The sequence below is a fragment of the Poecile atricapillus genome, chromosome Z (assembly GCF_030490865.1).
Source record: "Poecile atricapillus isolate bPoeAtr1 chromosome Z, bPoeAtr1.hap1, whole genome shotgun sequence".
Lineage (NCBI taxonomy): Eukaryota > Metazoa > Chordata > Aves > Passeriformes > Paridae > Poecile > Poecile atricapillus.
This window is the reverse complement of record NC_081289.1, coordinates 139,118,877-139,143,718: the sequence shown is the minus strand read 5'-3', so window position 1 is coordinate 139,143,718 and position 24,842 is coordinate 139,118,877. Positions and strand designations below refer to the sequence as shown.

The 24,842-nt window shown below is 40.8% G+C and overlaps 1 protein-coding gene across 32 annotated transcripts in view; it reads left to right on the top strand.

Annotated features, from left to right (window-relative positions):
• The window catches only part of CELF4 (CUGBP Elav-like family member 4), a 670,877-nt gene that overhangs the window by 391,284 nt on the left and 254,751 nt on the right, over positions 1–24,842 (top strand). For 17 of the 32 annotated variants that reach the window (XM_058865118.1, XM_058865105.1, XM_058865094.1 and 14 more), the window contains exon 3: positions 1,854–1,902. In XM_058865118.1, the coding sequence (XP_058721101.1) occupies positions 1,854–1,902 (49 nt within the window). Of the gene's footprint in view, positions 1–1,853; positions 1,906–24,842 lie in introns of those variants that run through there. The other 15 variants (XM_058865121.1, XM_058865119.1, XM_058865110.1 and 12 more) reach the window with 1 other exon arrangement.

Genomic DNA, 24,842 nt, shown 5'->3' with positions numbered 1-24,842 from the left:
AAGACTGTTTATGTCTCAAACACCAAGCTTAAGAGTGGCTTAAATTTACACTTTCTATACATTTGGAGTTACATACTCTCCTCACCTGTGTGATGTCAGATCTTTGAATGTGTGTGAGCTAGCTGCTCACACGTGGGTATAAAGGAGCCCTGTGGCAGGATATCTGTCCTGCTGCTGCTCCGTGTATCACCCCTGCCCTGCTAATATCTTGTGGTACCCATGTGAGCAACAGGTCTCTGCAGTGGCAGAAGCAAGGGCTGATACAAGGTTTAATTATTACCTTTCTTTATTGGTTTTAACACTTCATCTGTCTGGATTTTGTTGGATGATACAGGCGTAGAGGAGAGCAGAAACTGCTCAGTAGCATCTGTAGCCATGGATCCTTCTCTTCCAGAGTGTGAGTCTAACTGCAGTCAGTTTACGGATAAGTACATTTTCCTCTGGAGACAACAATATAGCAGGATCTGCTAGGCTCTTCATCATCTTAACCTACTTGTCAGCCAGCTTGATAACTTGTTATTACTAAATATGTGTGTAAAGCAATTAGAATAAATCTGAGTTATTATGAAGCACTTTCCAAAAAAAAAAAAAAAAATAAAAAAGGCCAAAATTAGGCAAAAAAAAGGTGAAATAAAACTAATATCCTTGCTGCCCAACTGTGATTAGCCACAAATAAGGGATGGATATTATTCCCTGAAGGCATCCTGTGACACTCATCAGCCAATTTGTGGTCTGACTTTATTGGGAAGACACATGTTAGGAGATTCCTATTGCCGTCTGACCTCATGCTCCTTGTGATGCTTGTTTGAACTTGTACCTTCTTTGTTGGCTGACAAATCCAAAAAGATATTTTCATTCTGCTCAGAGGTGGTCACAGATAGAAAGATATTTTGAATAGTCCATCTGTATGGGGTATTGATTGCTTTGTGTGACAAGGAGTATGAGGCAGGGAGGGGATTTCAGATTAAATTCTTAGCTGGTTCTGGTCCAATCTGCACCTCTGGCTGTTGACAAGAGCGGTATATCCTCATCCCTGTTCTTCAGGCACCCACATCATGTTAGAGACTGCCAGTGAAGAACACTGTGAGCATCTGTTGCCCTCTCTCCTGGGAGTGAGAAGCTCTGGGGATACTGATGGTCACAAATGATTTTGTTGAGTGAGAGGGATAACTTGAATAACAGAAAACCTATTCACAGCACATTGGCAAGGCTTTTAAACTTACTTATATTGTGATATGAGGAAGGAGAAGGATATCTGAAAAAGCAATAGAAAGAACATCTGGTCCTCAACTCCCAGAAAATTCTCAGTATGCAGCACTCCTGAAGCATGTGGATAAATAAGACCCAAATCCCTCTCCCCAAGTTTGAAATGGAGGCTGCATGTTACACATGAATATCCTACTGAGCTAACAGTAGAAGTGGAATTAGTTTTTCAATTTCCTTTTCACCATGCCAATCTCAAGAAATGTTTGCAATTTAAGTTTCACTGATCCTGATATTCTGACAAGGCACTTTTTCTCTCACGTACCAGTGTTTCCAGAGGAAACTATTAGAAATTTTAAAAGTGACATTTAAAATTTCATGACCTGTGTGAAATGAGTCAGATCCCTCTCCCAGTGTGATTCAACAAAGCCACTGTCAGGTAAGAGGAGTGGCACTGATTTATTTGCCTCAGACCAAGCTGCAGCCTGCACTCCATGGTTAGTTCTTTGTTTACTAATTCCTTTTTTCCCCCCTTGCGGAGTAAATACTGGTGCTAATTATGACGCGCAGTAAAGAAGCAAAGCAAGCCTCTGTATATGAATGTCTGACTCCTCCATTAATTACATGCCTGTCTTTGTTCTTCCTTACAGATGAACAGACCGATCCAGGTGAAGCCAGCGGACAGCGAAAGCCGAGGAGGTAGTTGACTGCATTGCTTTCAGCCACAGTGCTAAATATAATTGTTGTCTCTGGCTTCTCTCAGGCAATATGCTGATCAATTAGTAACGTAATCACTGCCAAAGAAATTCCCTCTGCAGCAAAGATTCTCTTTATTAAATCTCCTTTACTTCGTCACACTTTCCTCATATTCAATTATTATTTGATTTTAAAAGGCAGGCAGGTGCCAGTGATTGCCTGAGAAACAAATAACTGCCTCGTTAAGAAGTGAAGCATCAGACACTGACTTAACAAAGTTTAACAGCAGTGGACAACAATGGAGGTTTTTTTCAGACCTTTGCCAGCCTGAGCTATAAAGGAGTTTAATTTGGTTAGGATAAAGCAGATATTTTATGGTTTCTCTGACCATGTTGTTTCTGCTTGCGCTGAAGCAACTCTACATCTGGAAAAAGCAAACTCTGAGCTGGCGGAGTTTTCTGCACCTGTATCAGCTTATGTGGATAAACCTGTTGTGGAAACTGAAGACTTCTCTCAGACCCAGGGAGTTATTCAGGATTTGCACAGGTGTAGCTGAATTCAGGAGCTGGTATTTTGCTTTTCCATTCTACACAGTGGATTTGGAAGGCTTTGTTAAGTGATTGTTCAATAGATCACCAGTGATGAGGTGTTTCCTGTAAAAGGTTTTTTACCTGAACTGATGTGGTGATACTTCACCGTATTCTTCTAATAGGAGCCTGTTTGTCAGATCAAACACACAGATCACTGAGAGAGTGTGAGATGGTCTGTTATGCTGGATAAATTACCATCCTGCTATTTTTTTCTTGTATCTGTACATTTATATATATACACATACATATATATAATGACATGTTCTCTTCCTCTCCATCCCTATCTCTTTGGGAAAAGAATAGAGAGCCTTTTCCTCATCTTTCCAGTAAAAAACTCTAGTGCTTATGTATCAGATAAATGTGGGAGTAGATTTTGTCATTTAGTAATGATGTGGCTCTTCGATGTCTGAAAACTCTTCAATTTCCACCATAAATATAAACTCTTCTTCATTTGTGGGATGACTATCTTTGTGCTGGCATTAGTGGAAATCTCTGGCAGCAGCTACTTAAAAGGAGAAAAATGCCTCACAGACAAAAGGCACCATGTTCTCTCTCTTTTAATTTGAAAGCTGTGGATTTCAGGGACTTTGTCTGTGTCAGTGTGAGGCTGAAACTCTCCAGTGACTCAAGTCATTGGAAGACTTTGTACATAACTTGTAGTTAAAGGGATTGTGTTACAGGCTGGTGAAACCACAGGTCTAGAGAGGTTCTGTAAGGAAGAACTGTGATGCCATATAATTGAACAACAGGAGAACTGAGTGCTGGAAAAACACCAGGAATCTCAGGGATAAATATTGCACTTTCAGAGTCTCTCTAAAGAAAATTTGGGAAAATTTGGTTAAAAAATTCTGATGGGATCTGGCAAGCTCTGCATTCAAGGACCAGGGCATATTTCTGACTTGCAATGAAGACATGTCACACCCTACAGCATTGTCCAGTGGTTTTTAATAGAACCAGGTCAATTTCCTCCCCTTTCCCTCCCTGTCTGATGATCTGGCTCTGTGTCTGGGTAGAATTGGGTAAGCCATGGGCAGTTGTCAATGCCAGTCTCCCAGGGGAAAACGGAAAGGCTCAGCTGCCTGGGCAAATGAGGGGACATTATGCACATTCCAGTGGAGTTCCTGCCGACAGCGAGAGTGAAGGGAGGGCCTTTTGTCCATTTAATTAGACATACCAAAAAATAATAATTAGGCTGGCCAATTTGCTTTGTGTGCCTACAGGGTATGTAGCTCCCAATCTTTTTTTTTTTTTTTTCCTTTTTTCTTTTTTTTTTTTTTTAATGCAAATCAGTAATAGAGAACACATGCTTGGCTTTCTGGGAAGGGTTTTCAAACCCCTTTACTAAGAGCAGCTGCTTTCAGTAGCGGTGGTTTGAACTGCAAAGGGCTCCAGTGGCAGCTTGAATCCACATTATCACACCCATGGTCCCCTCCCCATTGTATTTTAACTAATTATCTCCCCATCTCGCACAAACCTCATCTTTTCCCATCCAGTCTGCTCCCATGTTTCTTCTGTCAGGGGTGGTGATAATGCAGAGGCTAGGCGGGTGCTCTCATCATTGGTGTGAAAGACACGTTGTCCTAATTCCCCACTGACAAGCTGCTTCTGGGCTGGTGATGTTTCGGGACGGCATGACTCAAGGGCAGCTATGGGAGAAAAGAACAATTGGCACCCAAGGGAGGCATTGTATGAAAACTTACGTTCTTCAAGAGCCCACCGGTTAAAGCAGGCACAGCAAACAGAATGCTAAAAAGGAGGCTGTGTATTTTAGGAGCACATCAAAAGGCTTCATTAGGGCTGCAAGATAAAGGTCAACCTAAACAGCAAAGAAACTTAAGTTGTACCTTATTATACCCTCTCCGTGTACCAGGATGGGACAGGGGGGAGGAGGGGGGCTTGGAAGATGAAGCAGCTCTTCCACACAGCACAAGTCTTTGGTCTGCCCAAAGTCCACACTCTGGATTATGGGGAATACGCATCCTAGATTAAGAGGAACTCTGGTGCCAGGCCACAGTGTTAACAAAAAGTGCAGTGTCCTCTGAAACTGCAGTTTGCAAGGAGGATTTTACTGGAAAAAGTGAGCAGCATTTTGAGGAAGTGAGACTGTGCTTTCTTTGGGGACAAATAATTGCATTTTGCTAAAACATGAATCTTCAAATTTTTCAGGAAGTTCTTCCACAAGTAAAAGGTGATGAGAGTCACAAATTTATTCTCTCCCTCAACCAGATTCAACTCAGCTTCTCTTGTTGTCCTGGAGTCTGGAATTTTTTTGTCCAAATTCTCAGTTGAACTGAAAGGGAGTGTTAGCATTTAGTGTGTGTGAGATAGAATTTAAACCATCTAAGTTTGGGAAAGTGTTCAATATATCCTTTGGCAAAAATTACAGTCAACCCACCAAAATGGACATGCTGAGTGCCCCTTAATAGCTTTTCTGGGTTTATTATTTTGTTTGTTAATCTCCGTATTGTACTACAAGCAAGACAAAGCATGAAAACCTTTTAAGCAAAAACTGGCTTTATTTACATTTGCCTAATCCCATGGGAAAAAGAAATGAATGTGTCCTCAATATGTTTCTCTAGGGAAATAGTCTAAATTACTGGGAAGATTTTATGTTTTACATTCCTGCCTGGTTTTGTACATATGTGCATAGTGAAGATACAAAACATTCTATAGGAGTACTCCTTCTAAAAAATATTTCATGAAGATTCAAGTACCTGATGAGAAGGTCAGAGTCCTTTGAAATTTTAACACTAACAGAATTGATAGAATGTGACAGAAAGCGAACAAGTCCAGATTTTGTTCTGAAAAATCAGATTGAGTCTAGCTCTATTAAGCATATCTTATAAACCCTCATTGGCCTGTGTTTTGGCCAAATTTTATCTTGACTGCATGGAAACTGCTTTGCCAGAGATTAGTTAGTCCAATACAGTTTTAGGGATGTAAGTTAGAATTACACACCAAAATTCTGAACATCAAAAATCTCAACTAAACTGTTAGAATTTGTTATATTTTCATCTTGGTGGAGGTGGTTTTCCTTGTTCCTTGCCTGATATTGAGCTCTAAAAATAGCCTGCAGATATCCATCACTTAAAGTTTCTCAAACTTGGAGAATGATCTCAAGTCTGTTTTGTGGTTTGGGGCGAAAGTTTGGAGCAATTTCTTATTTCATCCACAATATCTCCAGCCCTCACTGGGCAACTCTCACTGCAGCTGGCAGGGTTAACCTATGATAAACGCAGCCCCAAGGTCCCACTACGTTGCACAGGCAGCAACATTTTTTAAAAGGAAAGGACTCTCCTGCTGCTCCAGTTGCAGTCCGTTAGTGATGCTTAGATGCTCCACTGCTCCCACATTCCTCTCAAAGGACAGAGGAAGGTCCGTGAAGGAAAGCATGCAAAGATGTACACGGTGTGCTGCCCTGCCTCAGTGTAAATGTCGCTACCAAAATGTGCTTCGTGGTGGTTTTGGGGTCCTCCAGCATTTTATGGAAGAGAAACAGAAAGCTCCTGGACTAAAGAAAGGAAAAGCAGAAAGTGGTTTAGAATTGAAAAGGTGAAGTGTCCTGAAGAGAGGGTGTTAAGGGGTTCACAGGAGAGGCTGTGGTGTATCATATTGCAGTGTTTTCCGCATGCAAGAAATCTGCTAAAGCTTCTGCCTGTGCTTTCAAGCAGATTATCTTTTGTGCATGTTTGAGGGAGGTGTGTGCTGTGTCATTTTTTGCTGTTTGGCAGCTGGAAGGCTTGGACTTCATATTTCAGCTAACTTGCAGCATTTCTCTACCTGTTCCTGGATGTGAAGGGTCTGAAAGTACCTGTTTGGTCATGGATTATTTTGGATTCAGAGCAAAATGTTCAAGAACTGAATTAGAGTTAATAGCAGAACAGTGTGCCTTGCCCATGCACAATGTTCTGCTTCTTTTTATACACTTCCATCAACTTAATAATGATGATGGAGTCAGAATGGCCTCTCCACATTTTCTAAGCCCAGTTTTCATTTGTGACAAAAGCCTGGGTCTAATTCTTACTTCATGCAGGTAGTTTCTAACTTGCTGTCTCTCTGCTGTGGGTGGCAGCGTAATCTATCCTAGGTGCCAGTTAGTTGTTAGTTGATAGTTAGTTGTTTTCCATTTAACCCATCAGAACTGCACAGCTTGTGCAGATGGCCAAAACCTCTCAGGAAGTTTTCCATCCAGGTACTACCCAGATCTAGGCCTATTTAGGTGCTGCAGTCAAGCAAGACTGATTACCTTCATGTTAATTTGGCTTCACACTGGTATGACAGTCCCACATGGAATGATCTCCCCCTTCCTTGGAAGCCCTTTGTAAAGAGTAAGTTGGTTACTCGGATCTTTAGACCAGAAAAGTCTGAAGAAGATATTTAAGGATAAGAAAGGAGAGGGAAATCTTGACAGAGATCAGCATCTTCTCTTCTGCCCTGCTGAAGGTTGGGCTGTGCCTGTGTGCAAGCCCTGGGGTCAGGGGCTGTGCACGTGTCAGAGTTGTACCTTTGCAGCTCTTATATCTTCCTTAGTTCTGATCCACATGTGCTGCCAGTAACATCAAGCTCTTTGGAAGACACTTTATTAGATGTTTCCAAGTGTTTACCTTAAAAAGACTTCCCACCCAAGAGTCTGCAGAGCAGGTGAAGGGAATATCCTCTTCCAAGGTGGTAATCCATACAATTGACCTTTCTGTGGCCTGCCTCAGCTTTTTCCTCAACTGCTCAACATTTTTTTTTTTTTCTCTTATGGTTGACACACTCATTCAGCAGGAGTAAGCAGTTGGCAAACTATTTAGGGAACAAGATATGGTTCTCCCATCTCAGACCTGGGCAAAAGGTCCCAATGAGCACATATCCACTGAGGACAGTATGGCTCACATTGATCTTTTGTAGCTCAGGTAGAGAAAGGCACCGACAGGGACTTGAAATGGTCACAGCACACATGAATCCCAGCTTTTGCTGAAAATGTACCACTTATTACTAGTTGTAGAGCAGCATTTTTAAATTGTATGAAGTCTAGAGTGAAGACCTCTGAAAAAATAATTTTCTATACCCAGGGCCTCATATTCTTCTTTCTTTCCCTCAGTGTTTACAACAGATTAATGAGCATCTCTCTCCCTTCTTGTCAACTCTTACAATTTGAAAGTTTTCTCACTCCATGTCAAAACCTCCTCCTAAGTCTCATATATCTCCTCTTCCAGAGATTTGTCCCAGACCTGGTGAACTTGTTTTGACTTTTCTTTGAAAAGAAAAAAATACTCCCACATCAAACCTAAATATCTTTTCCTCCATTAATTGTATATCAAATATTACCCACTAGTGCTGAATTGCAGTATGTCTGTGTGGACAGTAAGAGAAGGAATGACTGGTTAAAAATAAACTAAGTATTCTATCAAAAAAGTCTATTGAAAATGACGATGAGCTCATGAATGAAAAAAAAAAAAAAAAAAAAAAGATAAAATGAAAAATCAAGGACCTAGACAAAGATCTTGATATTAAATTGGAAGGCAGCTTTCTTGCCTCAGAGGCTGGGGAAGTGTCAGGAGCAGTGGCAAACCTTGGTGTCACTGTCAAAGGCTCCTGAGGAATGGCTGTAGGACATGCTGTAGTACTGGGAGAGATGTCAGTGCCTTGAAGCCTGTTTGTCTGTTTTGTTATGGGCTGGGGAAAGAGTTGGGCACAGGACCAAACAGCCACTAAAGGTATCCCACAAACTTCAGCATCGGTGTGAGAACGTGCCCACTGGATTTTATTTCAGGTCTGAGCATGTCTTATCACATGCAGTGTTTTTCTCCTCAGCCCTGAATAAACCTGATCTAGAAAAAGCATTTTAGTACTCATAGAAATCTTATCTTTCTAGCTGTACCTAGTTGTGGGGCTGATAGCAATTAATGAGAAATCAAAATCTCTTGGTTTATTGTGGAATTTTAGCACTACATGACCCTACTGACAGCTGCCACTCTGTTGTCCTCAGAAAGCTGTATTTTCAAGCAGAAAGAATGCACCAGCATGCAAATGGATCAGTTAATTCAAAGTGGCCGTGGATGACCCCATTCATGCTCTCCACTCTCTGTTAAAACTTAATTCTGAGTGAGAAAAAGGGCTTCGGCAGATCCTCATGTGTAGTGTTTTATATTTGATGACTCTGCTGAAGGCTGATGTGCTCCATTCCACAGTCAAATGCTGAAAGAATATAAGGGACATCAAACTTTTGTTCACGTCTGCCCTTCCCATGGTGATTGAAATCGATGGAAGTGTGCCCATCAATAGGAACTGGAAAAGATCCACAGGATATTGTGTTCTAGCACATGTCCTAAGGACAACCTTTTAAAATCAAATATTAGGGGAATAAAAGGAAAAAAACCCAAAATCCAAAAACCACATTGCACATTTTCCATAAAGTGTCTGTAACCTAGCAATTTACTGACAAGAAGGAGGAGAGAGAGACTGGGGAGCTCATCTCCTCGAGGTTTTATATTGGTTCTGTTTCTCGCTACGACAGAACTTTTGATCAATTATGTAACTTTGATTCCCTTTTCCTTCACACCCCTCCTTTATTGTCTGCTTGAGCTGTGATATGCTTTTATTTGCTCATTTCTTGTAGATAGTGCCTTTGGCATTCATGCAAAGGCTGTCAGTGTCAAAGGGTTAAGGCACCAATGAAAGCCTGTAGCTGTACACAGAAGGATTTGTAGAGCGCCAAAAATCAGCTGCAGTGGGTGATCGAGAGCCCTCACACTGCAGAGTGATATTTGGAGTTCTCTTGAATAACAGGGCAAAATGGAAAAAGAAGTGGAAGGAGAGGAGTGGAGGAAATAAAAAATATAATCCTCTAAAAAATTCTACCTTTGTAAATACAGTTCAGCCTCCTAGGTGAACTCGGGGACACATAACAATCCCAGTATCTTTTTCTTAATGTAAAGGTTGCTTGTCAATGGGGTTTTATACGGCATTAATAATACATTTATATATATGCTCCACAATTAATTGCAAAGCATTTATGGCACTGAACAGTTAGAATGCATTATGATAATCACTCTTTGTGCATTGACTTTATTGTAAAGGTTTTGCTGATCACTGTAATTGGCTTGTTATTACACAGGAATATAATAACACCTCTCTGTATAGTAGTTTATAGCACATCAATAGCAAATGCATTCCCTTTATTGGAAGCAATGTGCATTTTATTAGAATACAGCTGAATAAGTGCAATCTGTGTAGACAAATGAAGTTTCTAATGACCTGTCTCACAAAAGAGTCGAAATAACAAGCCATTTATTATGTATTTTTTCCACTGATGAACTTCTAGTTACGGTTACACAGGCATTCCTTTTAAAAAAAGTAAGGCATGTTTTGCTGTTCTTTCAAAGAAACATTTTAGGGCAAAAAATATATGGGCCATTTCTCTGCCCATGTTAAATAAAGTAAGGGTGACTGATGCTCGCACCTTAGAGATTTCATTTGCTTGTTGAAATTTTCCAAGCTTTTTCCTTCAGTGTTTGGACTGACATTCACAAAGAATCAAAATGTTCTTACAGTGAGTCCAAATCCAGCCCTTGGAGTAGTGCTGTTCTAACAACTCCTGTGCAGTCACCAGCCTGTTAGGTGTGAGGGGCTTGTCCTTACTCCTCTTGTATGGGTTCTTTTCCTTTATTTTACAAAGAGGCATGTTTTATAGTTAACAACAAAAAAATCTAAGAAGGTACCCAGAGGTTTTTTCCTGCCTGCCACGATTACTTTAGGTGAATATTTCAGAATTTTCTGGCAACTCAGAGTGGCATGAATGTGTCATACACATGTAATTAATGTGCATTTGTTTATCCAACTAACCCCAAGTGTGATCAATGTCAATCAAATACCTAACCATTTCTGAAACCTTGAATCTGGGTAAACAAGGTTGTTGTTTTCAGACCTAATATGGCTACACTGCTGTCCATGGTATAAACTGAGTCCAGTGTTCAGCACATGAAGATGGTGAGTGGTAGATTTTTTTGTCATAAACTCAGTTGGTTAGAGGGTGGAGCAAATAATGCCAATATTGTGGGTTTAAGCCTCATAATGGTCATTCACTTAAGAGTTGGACTTTTGGGTCCCTTCCAACTCAGAATATTCTGTGATTCTGTGATATTTGCCTGCTTCTTCTCAACTGTCATTTATTGTAGGCTTGTGAATAGCCTTGACTCTAGAGTAATTCAGGGTATTTCTGGAAAGCAGGGGCTAGGAAATGTCTGCACCATGGGCAGTGCCCTCAGCTGTTGACACTCAAATTGGCTCAGCCCAGTTTTGACACAGACAAACTCTCTTCTCTGGGCTGGAATTTCAGTGGGGAGGGTTTTGCCTCTTGCTTGCTAAAATCTCAGATTAGAACATCACAGCTTGCAAGAAGTTTCAAGACTCTGGAAATACTGGAAACTCTCCTTTGTGACATACACAGCATTTTCCAATTGCTATATATTCTGCAGTATGCACATGAAATCAGCTTGGGAGGCAGAAAACCTCTCTATGTAAATAATTTAGCTCTATGAGTAAACTGTATCTAGTGCTTCTACCCAAAATCTGGGCCTCTTAGGGGTGTTTGACTTAGGGACAGAAGAAATTTTAAATAGGGCTACTATGCCACTGTTCTTAGAACATTATTTCAGGCAGAATTCATTTTTTCTAGCTTTATCATAAAAATATTAAGTATATAGGCTAAGTTAGTCATCCAGTCTCCTCCTATGGACAGTGGAGAGAGAGAGGAGCTTCCAGGCTATGATTTATCCTATCCTAAGACAGATCGGATAAATGGTACTTCAAAGTTTCCCTTCTCTCTCTCTTCACTGAATCAGGAATGAACCTATGGCAATTAACTTAGATTTAGATATCTCACTTTTAGAGACCTAAAGAGAGGTAAGATGAATCACAACTTTCACCTTTTCAGGCCACAGTTTTCTATCTGTATCATATGAAGGATGATACTTGACTTTTCTGAAACCCTAGGCAAGATCTATGAATAACAATTGCTATATAAAAACTATGGATTTTAGAAGTTGCAGGTTTGTCCTAAAAAGAAAAGGTATCTTTCTTCATTAATATGTTTGCTTCATAATACCAGGGGAAGAATAGGAGGGATTGCGTCCCTATCAGCCTGAGCAATAGAGATTATCTGATCAGTTTTAATTCCTCTTTAAAGTCAATTTCCATTTTGACTTCTTGTATTTTAGTTTGCTATCACTCATATTCTCAGGACAGAAAGTGAACCAAAAAACCTCCCCAAAACTTGAAATGAAAAGTAGTGGTGTGTAGCATCAGTGTCTTTAAAATGTGTTTTTATAATTAAGAATAGTATTTTTATCTTTAAAAGCAGCTTGCTTTGGAATCTGCAATAGAAAATGAATATGGCCCCTTGTAATATCATTTGTAGAGAGGTAATTTTCAAGGCAGCACTGCACTGAAACATTTTCCCCCAGGGAGGATAAACAGTTGGCTTCAATTAGTGAGGGACTGTTTCCCTTCTTTTCAATTTTAAGGACAGTCTTGCAGCCTGATTCTGCACAGAGAAAGACAAAGATCTGCACAGGGCAAGAGACTGCAGCTTGGAAGACTAAGGCTTAAATTCTTGCCTTTCCACAGATATTCTCCTCGACCTTGAGGAGGTTACTTAGGATCAGGCTATTATTTTCACTCCATTTCTATCTGGTGACTATTATTACCTTTGACTGTCTGAATATACACGTAAAATTGGCCGAACATCTTGCTCTGACTCCAGTTTCCTTCTATAAAATAATATTGGTGCTGCAAGGATACATGCATTAAAGATTATTAGGTGCTCAGGTTCTCTAATCATTAGTTCCACAGAAATAACTTGGTTAGATAAATAGAGGTGTTCAAAAGTGTCAAATGTGTTTCACTGCTCAAATCTCACATAAAGTCAATGGGCCTTGGGTGTCTAAATATTCCCTTTGAAAATCTCCCCAAATAATGATGTTCTTCCAAATAGTTGGAGCCAGCTTTGTGGGGCTGATTCCTTACACTTTTATGATGGAATCAGTTCTGTCTTTTTCCCATAGGAGAAGCAGCCTGTGGATGCTTGTGGAAAGTGAGGAGAATGTGTTCCATGCCAGGGCAGGTTTGTTTCTTAAAACAAGTTGAGACTGCCCAATGAACAGGACTGGAAGACTGTTAAAAATAAGGGAAAAGTAACTTAAGTGTCTTATGCTTTCCCTTAGTGAGGGAATGCTTTCTCTTAGGGTCAAACCTTGAATGGAGGAATTGATAGTTAATAAAATACTTCCTGCCCATGTACTGCCATATGAATGGTAATTAATTCCCAAAAATCTTTATTTTATCCATCTCTGGAGTCACTGATAAATGGCCAGATGCATTGATTACAAACCACAAAGTACTAACACTTCCAAGCAGACAGCTAACTAAGGTGAAATTATATTGCCACAACGTAAGGTACATTGGATGTGTTGCGTTCTTGCTGCTTTGTTTGTTGGTTTTGTTTGTTTTTTTTTCCCATAGTGACTATAACCATTATTATTATTACGAATAGCTAATGAAAAAGAGGTACGGAAGAATGGGCCAGAACCACAGGCAAGGGGGAATGAAGACTGTGTGAGTATAATGACTTTAGAGATTGGACTAAACCAACACAGTCTCTCCACTCCCTGGATCAGAAATCAAAATATTTGTTAACTTTCTTTCGGCAGTGCCTGGAGGACCAGCCAGGAATGATGATGCCAGGTTCACTGTACAACACAGAGCAGACAGAGGTCATCTTTTCCTTACAAAATTAGTCTCTAAAGATGGCCAGAGACAGTGTCTGGATACAGAGTTGTCATGTAATGTCTTCCCAGGTGTGACAAAATGTGTTGTGCTGGGTTGCACAGTTAGGAGTGAAATGAGTAGAGTAAGTCAGGGGCTGTGGAGGTAGGTTCTGTCAGGAGCAAGAAAACAGTAGGATGGCCTACAAGCAATGCTTCTTTTGGTGACACAGCTTCTGATGCAAAGCAAGTGACATCCTGAATAACACACACAAGAGCTTAAGCCAACAGCAGAGCCTCCTCCTTCACCAGGACCATTCTCCTACACTCTCACACCACATGGTTGGTGAATGTGATCACCAAACAGCTGCCTGTGGTGTACAAGCCTCCTAGCAGAAAAAGCCTGAGGTTTAGCAGATATCTGAGGGACATAACAAGGAGCCTGTTACACCACCACACCACTGGCTACAGAGGAAGGTCTGTGGGCACTGCAGTGGAAACAAGGGTGCAAGGATATCAATGTCCCTAAATACCAACTGTATCTTTACAGAGCGCTCTTCAAAGGGACCAAGGCCACCTAAAACAAAACAGAGGTCAAAAAATCATGTTCACAACAGAAATTCAAATCCGGTGTCTGCAGTGAACTGTCCCTGTCTCTCCTTGATCTCAGTGTGTGACACCACACTCTTCCCTTCTACTACAGGCAAGGGGGTTTTATTAGAGCCTCTAATATTTCCTTTTTGAAGTTTGGACATTGAGAGGAAAGGCCAAACTTCTGGAACACTAACCATCCTTCTGGTGTTTCTGTCTAGATGAAAAATGAAATGAATGGGGTTTAGATCTAGATGAAATTGTTAGATCACATTTAACCTTCTGCATAAACGGACTGTAAAATTTCACCCAGATGATCTGTGCTGAGACTTCTGGCTTGTATTTGACTGAAAAATAAAGAAATTTAGCCAGAGAATGTCTCTTTAGAGGCTTCAGTACAACTTTGATATCAAACAGGTTGGAATTGCAGAAATGAACCTTCTAAAAAGCTTTTAATAATAAAATTTAATTAGTAAGAATACATTTCAGTGATAATTGCATGTAACAAGTAGGATATATTTTTCCATCAAAAAACTAAATAAGTATGTTTTCCCCAGTTTCCCCAGCAAAAAAACAAGGGGTAATCTTTTCCTGGGGCAAGATTTGCCAGATTTTTCTAAAGAGGCCCTTGAAAAAACACAACAGTATAATTCTCCTAAAACTGAATGGGTGGCAATATTCATGTCTATGGGCAATGGAGTTCATTCAGAACAATAAAAGGGAAGTTTCCTGTAAAGCAGGTATTCCCATTCAGAGGATATACATGCCTCCTCCTATGTGGTCCCAGTGCTATCATTTCCTTCTTGCCACATGTCCAAACCAACACAGATGGTTCTTCTTAAGTTTCTCTTCCTGTTCTGACCACGTGCCATGGAGGTGAGATATGTCCAGTGTTCTCCAGCAAGTCATGCTGGGTCCAGCTCAAACGAAATGTCTCATCTGCCTCAGCCAGTGACCACGGAAATGGTTGTTACTGCATGTCTGCAGACACTGTGGAGAGACAGAATTTCCATAGGCAACTTATCAGGAGAGAGAAATCCTCCATTCTGCAGACATTAGTAACGTGGTGACCTTTAACAACATCGCAAGCTTTCACTCTCTCTTTAAAGTATTATATCCGTCCTTAGGGAGAAAAACTTGTAGCTAAGGATTGAAATCAGAAGTGGATCATAACGCTGGCAGTGCTATTCAATTGCCCTGCTGTATTTAGGATCCATTTATTTCTAGCTGCGTTTTTTTCGTGGGTTTTTTTTTTTTTTTAATTCTGTCTTGAATCTAAAAAAAGAAGTGACCAGGCTGGCAGTGACATGTGATTAATAGATAGCACCTTTAGAAAAAGTTAGCAGAAGGAGATTAGCACTGTAGCCTATTATTTATTAATTAAATGCAGACACCCTATTTATACCAATGTTGATGACATTAGTTCACATCCATGCTTTGGGACTGCCTCATCCATCCAGTCTCCCAGCATAGTAATGTTTGTTACTAAGCTGGTGGATGTTGCTGAGCTCCTTCTGTCATTTGCTTCTGTTATCAGCAGGAAAGGACAGCCAAGAAGTTAAAGATCCAGCCTGAACATTTTGTTGAAGTGTCTGCTCTGTCTCTAACAGCCTGAGTTACCTTGGCCATATCTCTGGGCTCCTTTGGGACATCACTGCTTGCTTTTTACATCTGTACCTCCCTGTAGCTCAGTGTGCAGTGAAGATTAAGCATGCAAGGCAGTATGCTGTGTGAGACCTTTTCCATTGCCTACAGGAGAAAGAATTACATTAGTGGGAATATAGGTACTTGCTGCTGCTATTTCAGTCAGCAGAATGGGAAAGAGTTATCACAAGTGTTGTTATTTAGCAGTGCCAGGAAAGAATATTATACTTCACATGACTCTTGTTTGATAAGCTTGTCCTCCTGCCTATGAAGTGTTCAAAAAAAAGTTCTGAGGCCAATCCAACCCTGAGGTTTCCATTGTTCCTAGCAGCTGTTTTCAAGATCCTGCCTTCAAATGCATGGAAAAACTACAGATGGATTGCAGGACTATTCCTGATTCCACACCAGGGCAATGCCATGGGCTGCTCTGTCACACACTAAGCTTGGGACAAGCAGATTGCTTGAAACTGCCCTCTCTTGCACCTTGAAAAAGAGAAAGGCCTAGTGGTGCATGACACATTTCTGCTACTCTTAAATCAGAAAAAAGCTCTTCACTGTCTCATGAATAGATACATGGCTCTTGGTTTGACCCACTGTGGTTGTATGAGCCATCAGAGCCAATAGATGAAATATGTTTTGCCTTCAGAGTAAAGATGGGAATTCAGGGAATCCTCACATTCACCAGTTGGTATCCTTGAAAAATTGCAGTTTAAGTGTCCATAATCCAAATGACCAGCTCCTCCTGCAGAAGCAGGCCATAAATGCTTAGATTTGGTAGGGTTTCTTGACAAGCTGTGATGTGCACTCTCTCTTGTGACTGTGTCTGGCTCTTTTTTCACACATTAAGGGACAAGTTAGATGCATGAACTAGTCTCCCAACACTGTCTTCTACATGCAAACAGCTGCTTTGCCTGTCAGCAGGACATTCTGCTACCAGAGCAGCCAGTTTGGTTATGAATGCATTTAAGGTTTTCTATCTACACTGGAAAAATTCCTAAGTCTACAGTGGTAGGTTTTGAAACCAAGGTGAACTCATGCAACTATTTGGGATTTGGTTCAAAACCCTCTCAGAATCAGAATTCTGGAGTCTGAGTAGGCTTTGGATCAACACCACCATGGAAGTGTTCCTCCAGAACAATCTGAGTCTTAGGCATCCTCTTGCCATCATTTTGGTGTTTGCTTATTTGAATTTTCATCAGCTATCATGTTCCCTCACTGAAAGCTGAGCACTGTAACAGCCAATAATTAAAAGCGAATATTGAAGAGTCTTTCAGCATTATCTACCCTATGATACAATCTGAACACACGCAAAAGACATTAAAAGATGAATGAAGAGAGTGAATGGGCTGATTTATCCTGGACTGTTTCTCACTGTGTGAAGTCTGCCTTTCACAGCCTGATGAGGTGTAGAGACAGTTAGTGGATTTGCTACCAGGAAGGGCACACATTCATTTCCCTTCCTGCAAATGTATTTAGAGCTGAAATTGAGCAGAGGAAAAGTTAGAGCCAAAAAAGCAACCACTGAAAATGCAAACTATCATTTATTTTGGCAAGTTGGTGTTAAAAAGAATAAGTTGAGGGTAGTAGAAACTGGCATAGAAATTTTACAGAAGGATTTCTCCCCGTGTGTGTATGCTTCCAACTGGTTGTTTTTTTCTTCTTTTTTCTGCCCTGAATTTCTTGTAGATTTCCACAGTTAGACATTGTTTCCTATGGAAATTTCTTAAATACTGTACCTGTTGTGAACATACCCACTCCTAACCTTAGACAAAAAGAGGGTTGGATGCAAAGTGAAACTGCAGCTCCTTCCCATCCCCACTGCTGTAGCAGTAGCATAAAGTGCCTCATCTTTATCCAGATAGTGAAGAAGGGCAGAAAGATGGATTTAAAATGGATGCTGCTCTGCTGGATGATGTAGATAATATTAGCACTTCTGCATCTCTGTCAGTGACTCTCAAAGCCTCCTTCAGATGTAATCAGCCTCTTCACCTTGCTCAGAGTATGAATAAGGAAACTGAGGAACTGTGACTAATGTGGTTGGGAACAGCACATCACTACCCATCTTGGAGATGAAGTCACGTCTTCTAAATCCTGTTCAGCGCCCTACTTAAATATGGTCTTCTTCATTCATTTTGTCCTCATTCCTCCCCCCAGATTTTCATGAGTCTTCTGGTTTCTGTAAATGTGCTAGAAAGTGAATCAGAGGGAAGAGGAGTGCAAGGGCTGGTGAGTTTTCAGAGGAGTTCCCTGTGGGCCCAGCCTGTCAGCACCACAGCACCCACCCATGTACATCTTGCCTGTGGATGGGGGACACCTTGCTGCTGGTATTACAAGAAACAAAGGAAAAGGTGGTGCTATCATGCTGGAGAGGATGTAGCCCCATTCCTGACCTCCCTGCATCCTCTGTGCTGTAGGAATTCATCACCACTCTCCTGTCAGTTATATTATCTCCTGCGTGCAGCCGTGCAAACATGCAGCATAACACGTACAAATATCTGGTCACAAAAGGCTCAGCAACAGCTCTGACCAAATAAAATCCCCCAGACAGACAGTGAGTTTGGATATTGTCCTTTTAAATCTCCTTTGGAGGTTTGAATTTTTTCCCCCCTTTTCATGTAAATCTGTTCTACCTAAACCACCCAAATGCCAGGAAGTCTTAGAGCAGTAAATACCCCTGCAGCACAAACAAGAATTGTGCTTTAGAAAAATTGTCTGGCTTCTCAAAGCCCTGGTCTTGCCCTTTAAAATGAAGGACATGCTTCTGAAAAGCTCTCCTTCTTTTCCAGACCTTTGTTTTCAGAATGTTTGCAGCTGTGCCACCTGTGCCAGTGATGGTATCATAGCTTCTCAAGTTCAGCAAGGACACTCAGCCCAGGGAGACATTACAGAGATGTCTTAAAACTTCAGAAAGTGTTTTGCCATTGAGCTGATATTAAAGCAACATCTTCAGAAGGCAAAATGAAGCAATTTGCTCTAAGTTATCCAGTCTATTGGCTAGGACCAATAAAATCCCTGCTCCTTCTTGCCAAGGAAGTCATTCTTGTACAGTCAAGCTGTTTGTATGTGCATGTCTGGGCCCATCTATCAGTCAATCTGTCAAGGGCTCCTCCTCTGAGCTTTGAACCCACCGGGTAATTTAACCTGTTGTTGATGGGGTGGAAGAAGTCCCAAAGCTACTGTGTTCCTATAAATTTCATGAAAATAGGCAGCCAAGCAAAGCAGAGGGTTCTCATTAGTGTTCATAAGCCCATCTTTTATTAGACATCAATGAACTCATGGGGGTAGGGACACTGCAAGAGGGTTTACACATTCGGCTGCCCATGAAGCAACTTGTTTCAGTGTGTGAGCTCTGATACCCTGTCAAGAGGCCTCCTGTAGTAACAGCTTCTTGATTTTAACAGGATGTCAGACAGATTTCTTAGCTCCTTTCTGCTAATTTCAACAATGCTTCATGCGGCAGAAAAGTCAGCCTGCTAGTTGCATTTCCCTTCCCTCCTCAGCCAAAGCCACCGGGGAGAGTTTCTGCACGATGCTTAACAAGTAACAAAACATCAGAGGTGGCTGCTTTTCAGTGAGGAGTACCTGAAGGAAACAAGAAAAACAGTACAGTCTTTTGAAATCTTTCTGTCTAGCATCATAAAAAGTAATACTCCAAAATAAACAGGTGTCTGTTACTCAATCATATCTTCAGGTTGTCTCCAAAACAGACTTCAGGATTAAGGAACGTGTGTGAACAAATCTTAATTTCATTTAACATTGTTCAGAGTGTTTAAATTCTTCTTCCAAACCCTTTTGCATTAGTAGCGTTGATTTTTTTTTTTCCCCCTTTGTTCAGTGGAATAAAGAAAACTGAGCTGTTGCTCAAAGCATCTAGGTTTAAAACAGGAAGGCACACTCTGAAGCAGACCTCAAAAGCTCTAGATATGTGGCAGTGCATGTAGCAACAGGAGAGATGGCTCTTCAGCTTTAGTTCTGAAATCCCTGTGCTTTCCTGGGTCGATGCCAAATTTCTGGCCATTACCCACGCATACCTGTGGACAGAGGTATGTGGATGGAAGTGTTCACAGTATATAGAGCTATATTCTACAGACAAACTAAACATCTTTGTCTCTAACAAAGTATTTTGAAGTAGATTTGATATGACTTGGCTAAAAATGTGCAAAGAATAAATGGCATTAAATATATATATATATATATATATATAAAAACTTTTTTTTGCAAGAACAGCATTGAGCAACAACTGGATACCTCCAGCTGGTATCAGTCATATGGAAACCTATGTTTCAAAGAAAGACAACTTAAAATTAATGTCATGTCAGACTTACTGCTTTTCAGGAGCACCAGAAAATTCTCTATCCTATTATTTCTGTAGATCAAATTTTTTTCCAAGTGTACTTACATTATTTGTTCTCATTGTAGCATTCTGGATAAAAGAAAAGTCAGTTTAATTCCTCCTTTCAAAGAAAATCACACTAATTTGAATATGTGGATAGCACATAACTAGGTACACTGTGGGCTGTATGTGCACATGCATTGTTCAGGTCCTATGCCCTTTTAGATAACTTAAGTCGGCGGCAATTTTACAGAAAAATTATTGGGTTTATTTTCAATCTGTCAAATTATTGGATTTTTTTTTCTTAGGCTTCATTTCTATATTCTCTTTTGCTGGAAGTACAATAACTTATTTTCTTTTTTTCTTACCTTCTTTATTTATCTTGGATTTGGTTTTCTTCCTTTCTTTCATATTTTCACCTGCCTGTCTGCCTTCCTGCTTCTCTCTTAGGTAATATCACCATAATTTCTAGAAGCTATAACAAGCAGGCAAAAGAATAGGACCAGCCTTTTTTCTTTTTAAATGGTGGTGACTAAGCAGTAACTCCACGTAAGTTCTTAAAAGTCAGTTTGATTTACTGTGGGGTACATTAGAGCAGGCTCTGGTATACATTATCCTGCCAGAGAAGTTGTTTATATGTATGGAAGACCAATAGGATGAAGCTGAAAAAAAAGGCTGGTTTCTGTCCCTCCTGAACGAATGGAAGCAGAAAACAGGAGAAGAGACAGGGAGGAGGAGACAATTCCACCAGGAGGACATTTCTGCTTGCAAGGACTGTGCACAGTGCTCTCTCCTGACATGACCACCCTCTGCATAGCAGGATGTGTGCCAAGTGGGGAACCAGACTAGAGAGAGCAGCTTGGCAGCAGGAGGTGTTGCCAACATTGTCTTATGCAGAAGATGAAACTTATTTTCTGAAGATAGGCCCCTTTCTGTGACAATTCTTCACACCAACCCTTATAGTGCAATTATTTGGCCCTAATGTTGTTTTCCTCATGTGAAACATCAGGCTAGGAATCACATGTGACTGTGATTCATTTAGGATTCATTCACTGAGGAATGCCTGTCTCAAGTGTCTCTAGTACTTCCTGAAGAAACAAGCCAAGGGGAGGACAGAGGTTCACAGGGTTATCTAAGCCTTTTGATTCCTTTCAGCTTAGCCTCTCTGTGGGCAGAATGACCTGGGAGCAATGTCCCAGCCAAGCAGGATCAGATTATAGCCTTTGCCATGTAGCAGCACAGCCAGCAAAAAGGGAAAATCACCTTTGTACTCAGCTGATGTTAAAATAATAGTATTACTTGTCTTGTTCTCTGGAATGCCACGAGGGTGATGTCCACCACTGTCACTGTCCACCACCTGTGTCCACCCCATGAGATGTTCTGTGGTAAAGGGACAGAACCATAAATGCATCTGGGTCCATACAGCAGATGAAGTCCCTGTGCCATCCAGTACCTGGCAGAGGTCTCTGAAACAGCATGGAGAGGGGAAGAGCCTGGGGCCTTGGGAAAGATTTGTAGACCTCCTTTACACCTTTCATGCAAGTTCCTCTTCCCAGTTCCCAGCCTAAGAGTCTTTGAACACACTACTGAGCCAGGAAACCAGGGGCAGTACCACAGCAACCACATTCCTTCAGGCCATGCTTGGCCATACATATTCTGATAGTGGATTGAGCACATAATTTTTTTATTGGGAATACTTATTCACCAAGCCTCAATTATCTTTAGTATTTTTGAGACTACATTTTTACAGGTCAGGCTTTAGTACGGTCTTAAGCCTCCAATAATTTTATTCAGATTGCCTGAACAACTTCTGATAGTTCTTATTTTTCACTCTTGGCAGTAGTCCTGCAGAAATAGTTTGTTTTCCAACTCAAGTGCTAAAGCCCTGGCTTGAAGCCCCAGACCCTACATATTCCTCCATGGTGACCTATATTAGTTACCTTTGCAGGAGAAGGTTGTATTAATTTCCAGTTCTGTTGCTTTATTAAGGATAAAATTAAGATGATACTTGGAAAAAATTATTTTACTCACTTGGCTTTTGTTGTGTTTGCGCAGACTTACTTGTAAGGTCTAGAATCAATGAGCACTTTGAATCTGGGATGGGCAACATTCCTTGATTTGGACAGTTTTTTTGTCTTCTGGTGATGGAAGCAATGAGTTGGATAAAAATTTCTGGAGTGATCTATGCTTGTGAAAATCTTTATTTCCTTATTTTTGTATGTAAAATGCATAGTTGTTTCCCTCCTCCAAACTGTTCAGTTTCTATAATCAACTAGAAAAATATTCCTTCTGTGTGGGCTGAGGATTTGTCTCTTTTGCCAGGAGCAGGCTTTCATTTTAATATTCATTTTCATATTTCTCATGGGCAAGGATGGAAAACAAACCTGAAGGTCTCACCTGACACCAAGTACAGATCATGTCAACACCACTCTGACTATCATTGAGCCTGCAAAATTTTACAGAATGTCTGAGTGCACACATGCCTGTTGGAGTTGAAAGGACAATCCTGGGCAATTTTGATTTTGTTATTGATAAAATGCAATAAACTATTATTACTGAAGTGGAACCCTCTCAACTGTCAGAGTAGTTGCTAGTACAGAGCTTGCTAAGGATTAATATCTATGTGTGTGTGAGAGTGTGTATCAAGGTGAATAGTAATAACCACTTTAGTCAGGTGTTCTTTTCAATCCTTTCCTTTATGTCAGCTGTAGGTTTTAATATTTTTTTCCCTTCAGGGGATATTTAAGTATGTTAGCTAAAAAGAAGTAAAGCAAATGCAAAACCAAATATTACTTGAAAACGGCATTCATTCCCAATGGGTTGCTTGCATGGAATTTACCTAGCTTTTCTGTGTGTCTTCAATTATTATTATTTTGTAGAATTTAAACAGGGACATTCACTCCAAGAAAAATAATATCAAAGATGATCCTCTGGCTCTGCTGTTCATAAGAAATGTCTTTATCCTCATTTCCTCCAAGGGGGGAATAAGGGTCTGAGAGCCTCTGAGTTTGGATTAATCTGGATCCACAGACTGAATACTTTCTCCCTCCATTCTCCAACACTCATTTCCCTTCTTCCCTTCCCACACACTCATCTACTGTAATACATAACAAAAACCCATTGAAAGTGTGACTCTGGTCTTCAAGCCACACGCATCCCTGAGCCCAGCTTAATCATGCTGATGGAACAACATCAGGACTGTGATTTCCATTCTCTGGAGTTTTTCCTCCCTTTACACCCTCAAGACCAATTTATTTTTGTTTTAAACAAAGCAGCTACCACATAACTGTTTTTCAACAGCGTAAATTCCAGTTTTGCCTCTGTGGTTCATCAAAAGTTGCGTGCCAGATCTGAAAATGTCAAATGGACCCAAAACCAAAGCCAGTTGGCAGAACAGGGAGTGTTGGTCCACATATGATTGCTGACTAGAGGGTTAACACATGCCCCAAGGAGCAATCTGGCGAGTGCTCTACAAGAATGTTTGTTTCACCCCCTCCCCAAATTTTACTCTTTCAAGTATGGGAGTTAATCAGGCTAAGAGAGAGGCATTAGTCAATGAAACAGGTTTCTGAAGAAATCCTCTTTGTTCAAGACTTTTAAAAATTGGCTGGACAATGAACTGCTTGAATATAGTGATTCATTTTACTCCATCCAGGGAGCAGAGTGAGTGTGTGGGATAGAAGAATTAATAAGTCTTTTCTGTTGCTAATTGCTGTAATTCTGAGAAAGAAAATGGAGTGAAATCACTGTAGCAAGAGAGCCAAGAGACCCCAGGACGGGAGGGGTTAACACTTGTCATTCTTAATCATACACTTACAGTCTTGTGACAGAGCTCTGCGCAGGGTACAAACACAGACAGCTCACCCAAATCCATTTTCCCCACTGGCACCATCTCTTTATGACTTATTGTGTTAATTAGCTCGCCTGCTCGGTTCCACAGCGGAGCTGAACGTGCAGTGATTGCCACCTGAGGGAGAGGGGATGCTGTGCCCAGCGCCAGCGACTTTGCTGCTCCGCACAAGCGTGGCTTTCAGCGAGGCAGCATTCCAGTCATCCCCAGGGGAGCAGAGTCTGTACAGCTGGCAAACAGGAGCGTCCTCCCCTCCCCTCTGCTTTCCCGAGACTCTTCCTGGGACTTGCTGGTTTCCACGGAGCCTGGGGAGCTGCAGTCCAGCCTCGGAATTTGTCCCTGCAACCACCTGGGCTCTGCTTCCCCAGAGATCAGCTCCAGACTGACGTGCTACAGGCCTGGAGGAGGGCGGATTGTTTCTTTGTTTAGTTTTAAAGTAAGGCTAATGTAACGAAAACCAGTTTGCTCATTAAAATAAAGTACCCTTCCCTCCCCCCACAACTGTTTTCCAAAAAAGAAAAAAAAAAAAAAAAAAAAGGGATTTCAGGCTCAACCAAACTGAGTCCTATCCTTAGGAGGGAGGATGTGTCAGCTTAGTACAGGAATAAGTGTGGCTCAAGGGAAGGAGTGTCCCAGCCAGAGGATTGAAGGTTGTTATACAAATTAATGTGGTAATTACAGTATCATCTGGAGAAAGCAACTGTGACTGTGTCCCTGTTCTGCTAAGTACTGTAAGCACTGTAATAGAAGAGAAGTCCTGGCATGGTTATAATCTCAGCAGACAACTCAAAACGAAAAAAAAAAAAAAAAAAGAAGTCCTTTATTACTGTGTCATAGATAAGAAGCCAAGACCCAGAGAAATTTTAAAGGTATTATAGTCACCAAGTCACCATCACCTCTGGTGTCATTTTGGCTATACTATGTGCATGATTAAATTGAAATTCCTGACAAGGGAAAGGGACAGCCACAAATGCTAAGAGTCAAAGCCATTTTCATTTAAAAATGAAAATTTCTTCCAAATTGCTTTAAAGAATAAGTTTTCTAATAACAACTGAAAAGGATAAGAAAAGCTCTTCCTTCTTCATTCATCCTTTGTTTTGGAGAAAAGGGATCTTATCTTGAATTCCAGAAGAAGGATTAGATAGAAAGGATTCTTTTTAAATGCAAGCACAAATCCTAATGGAAAA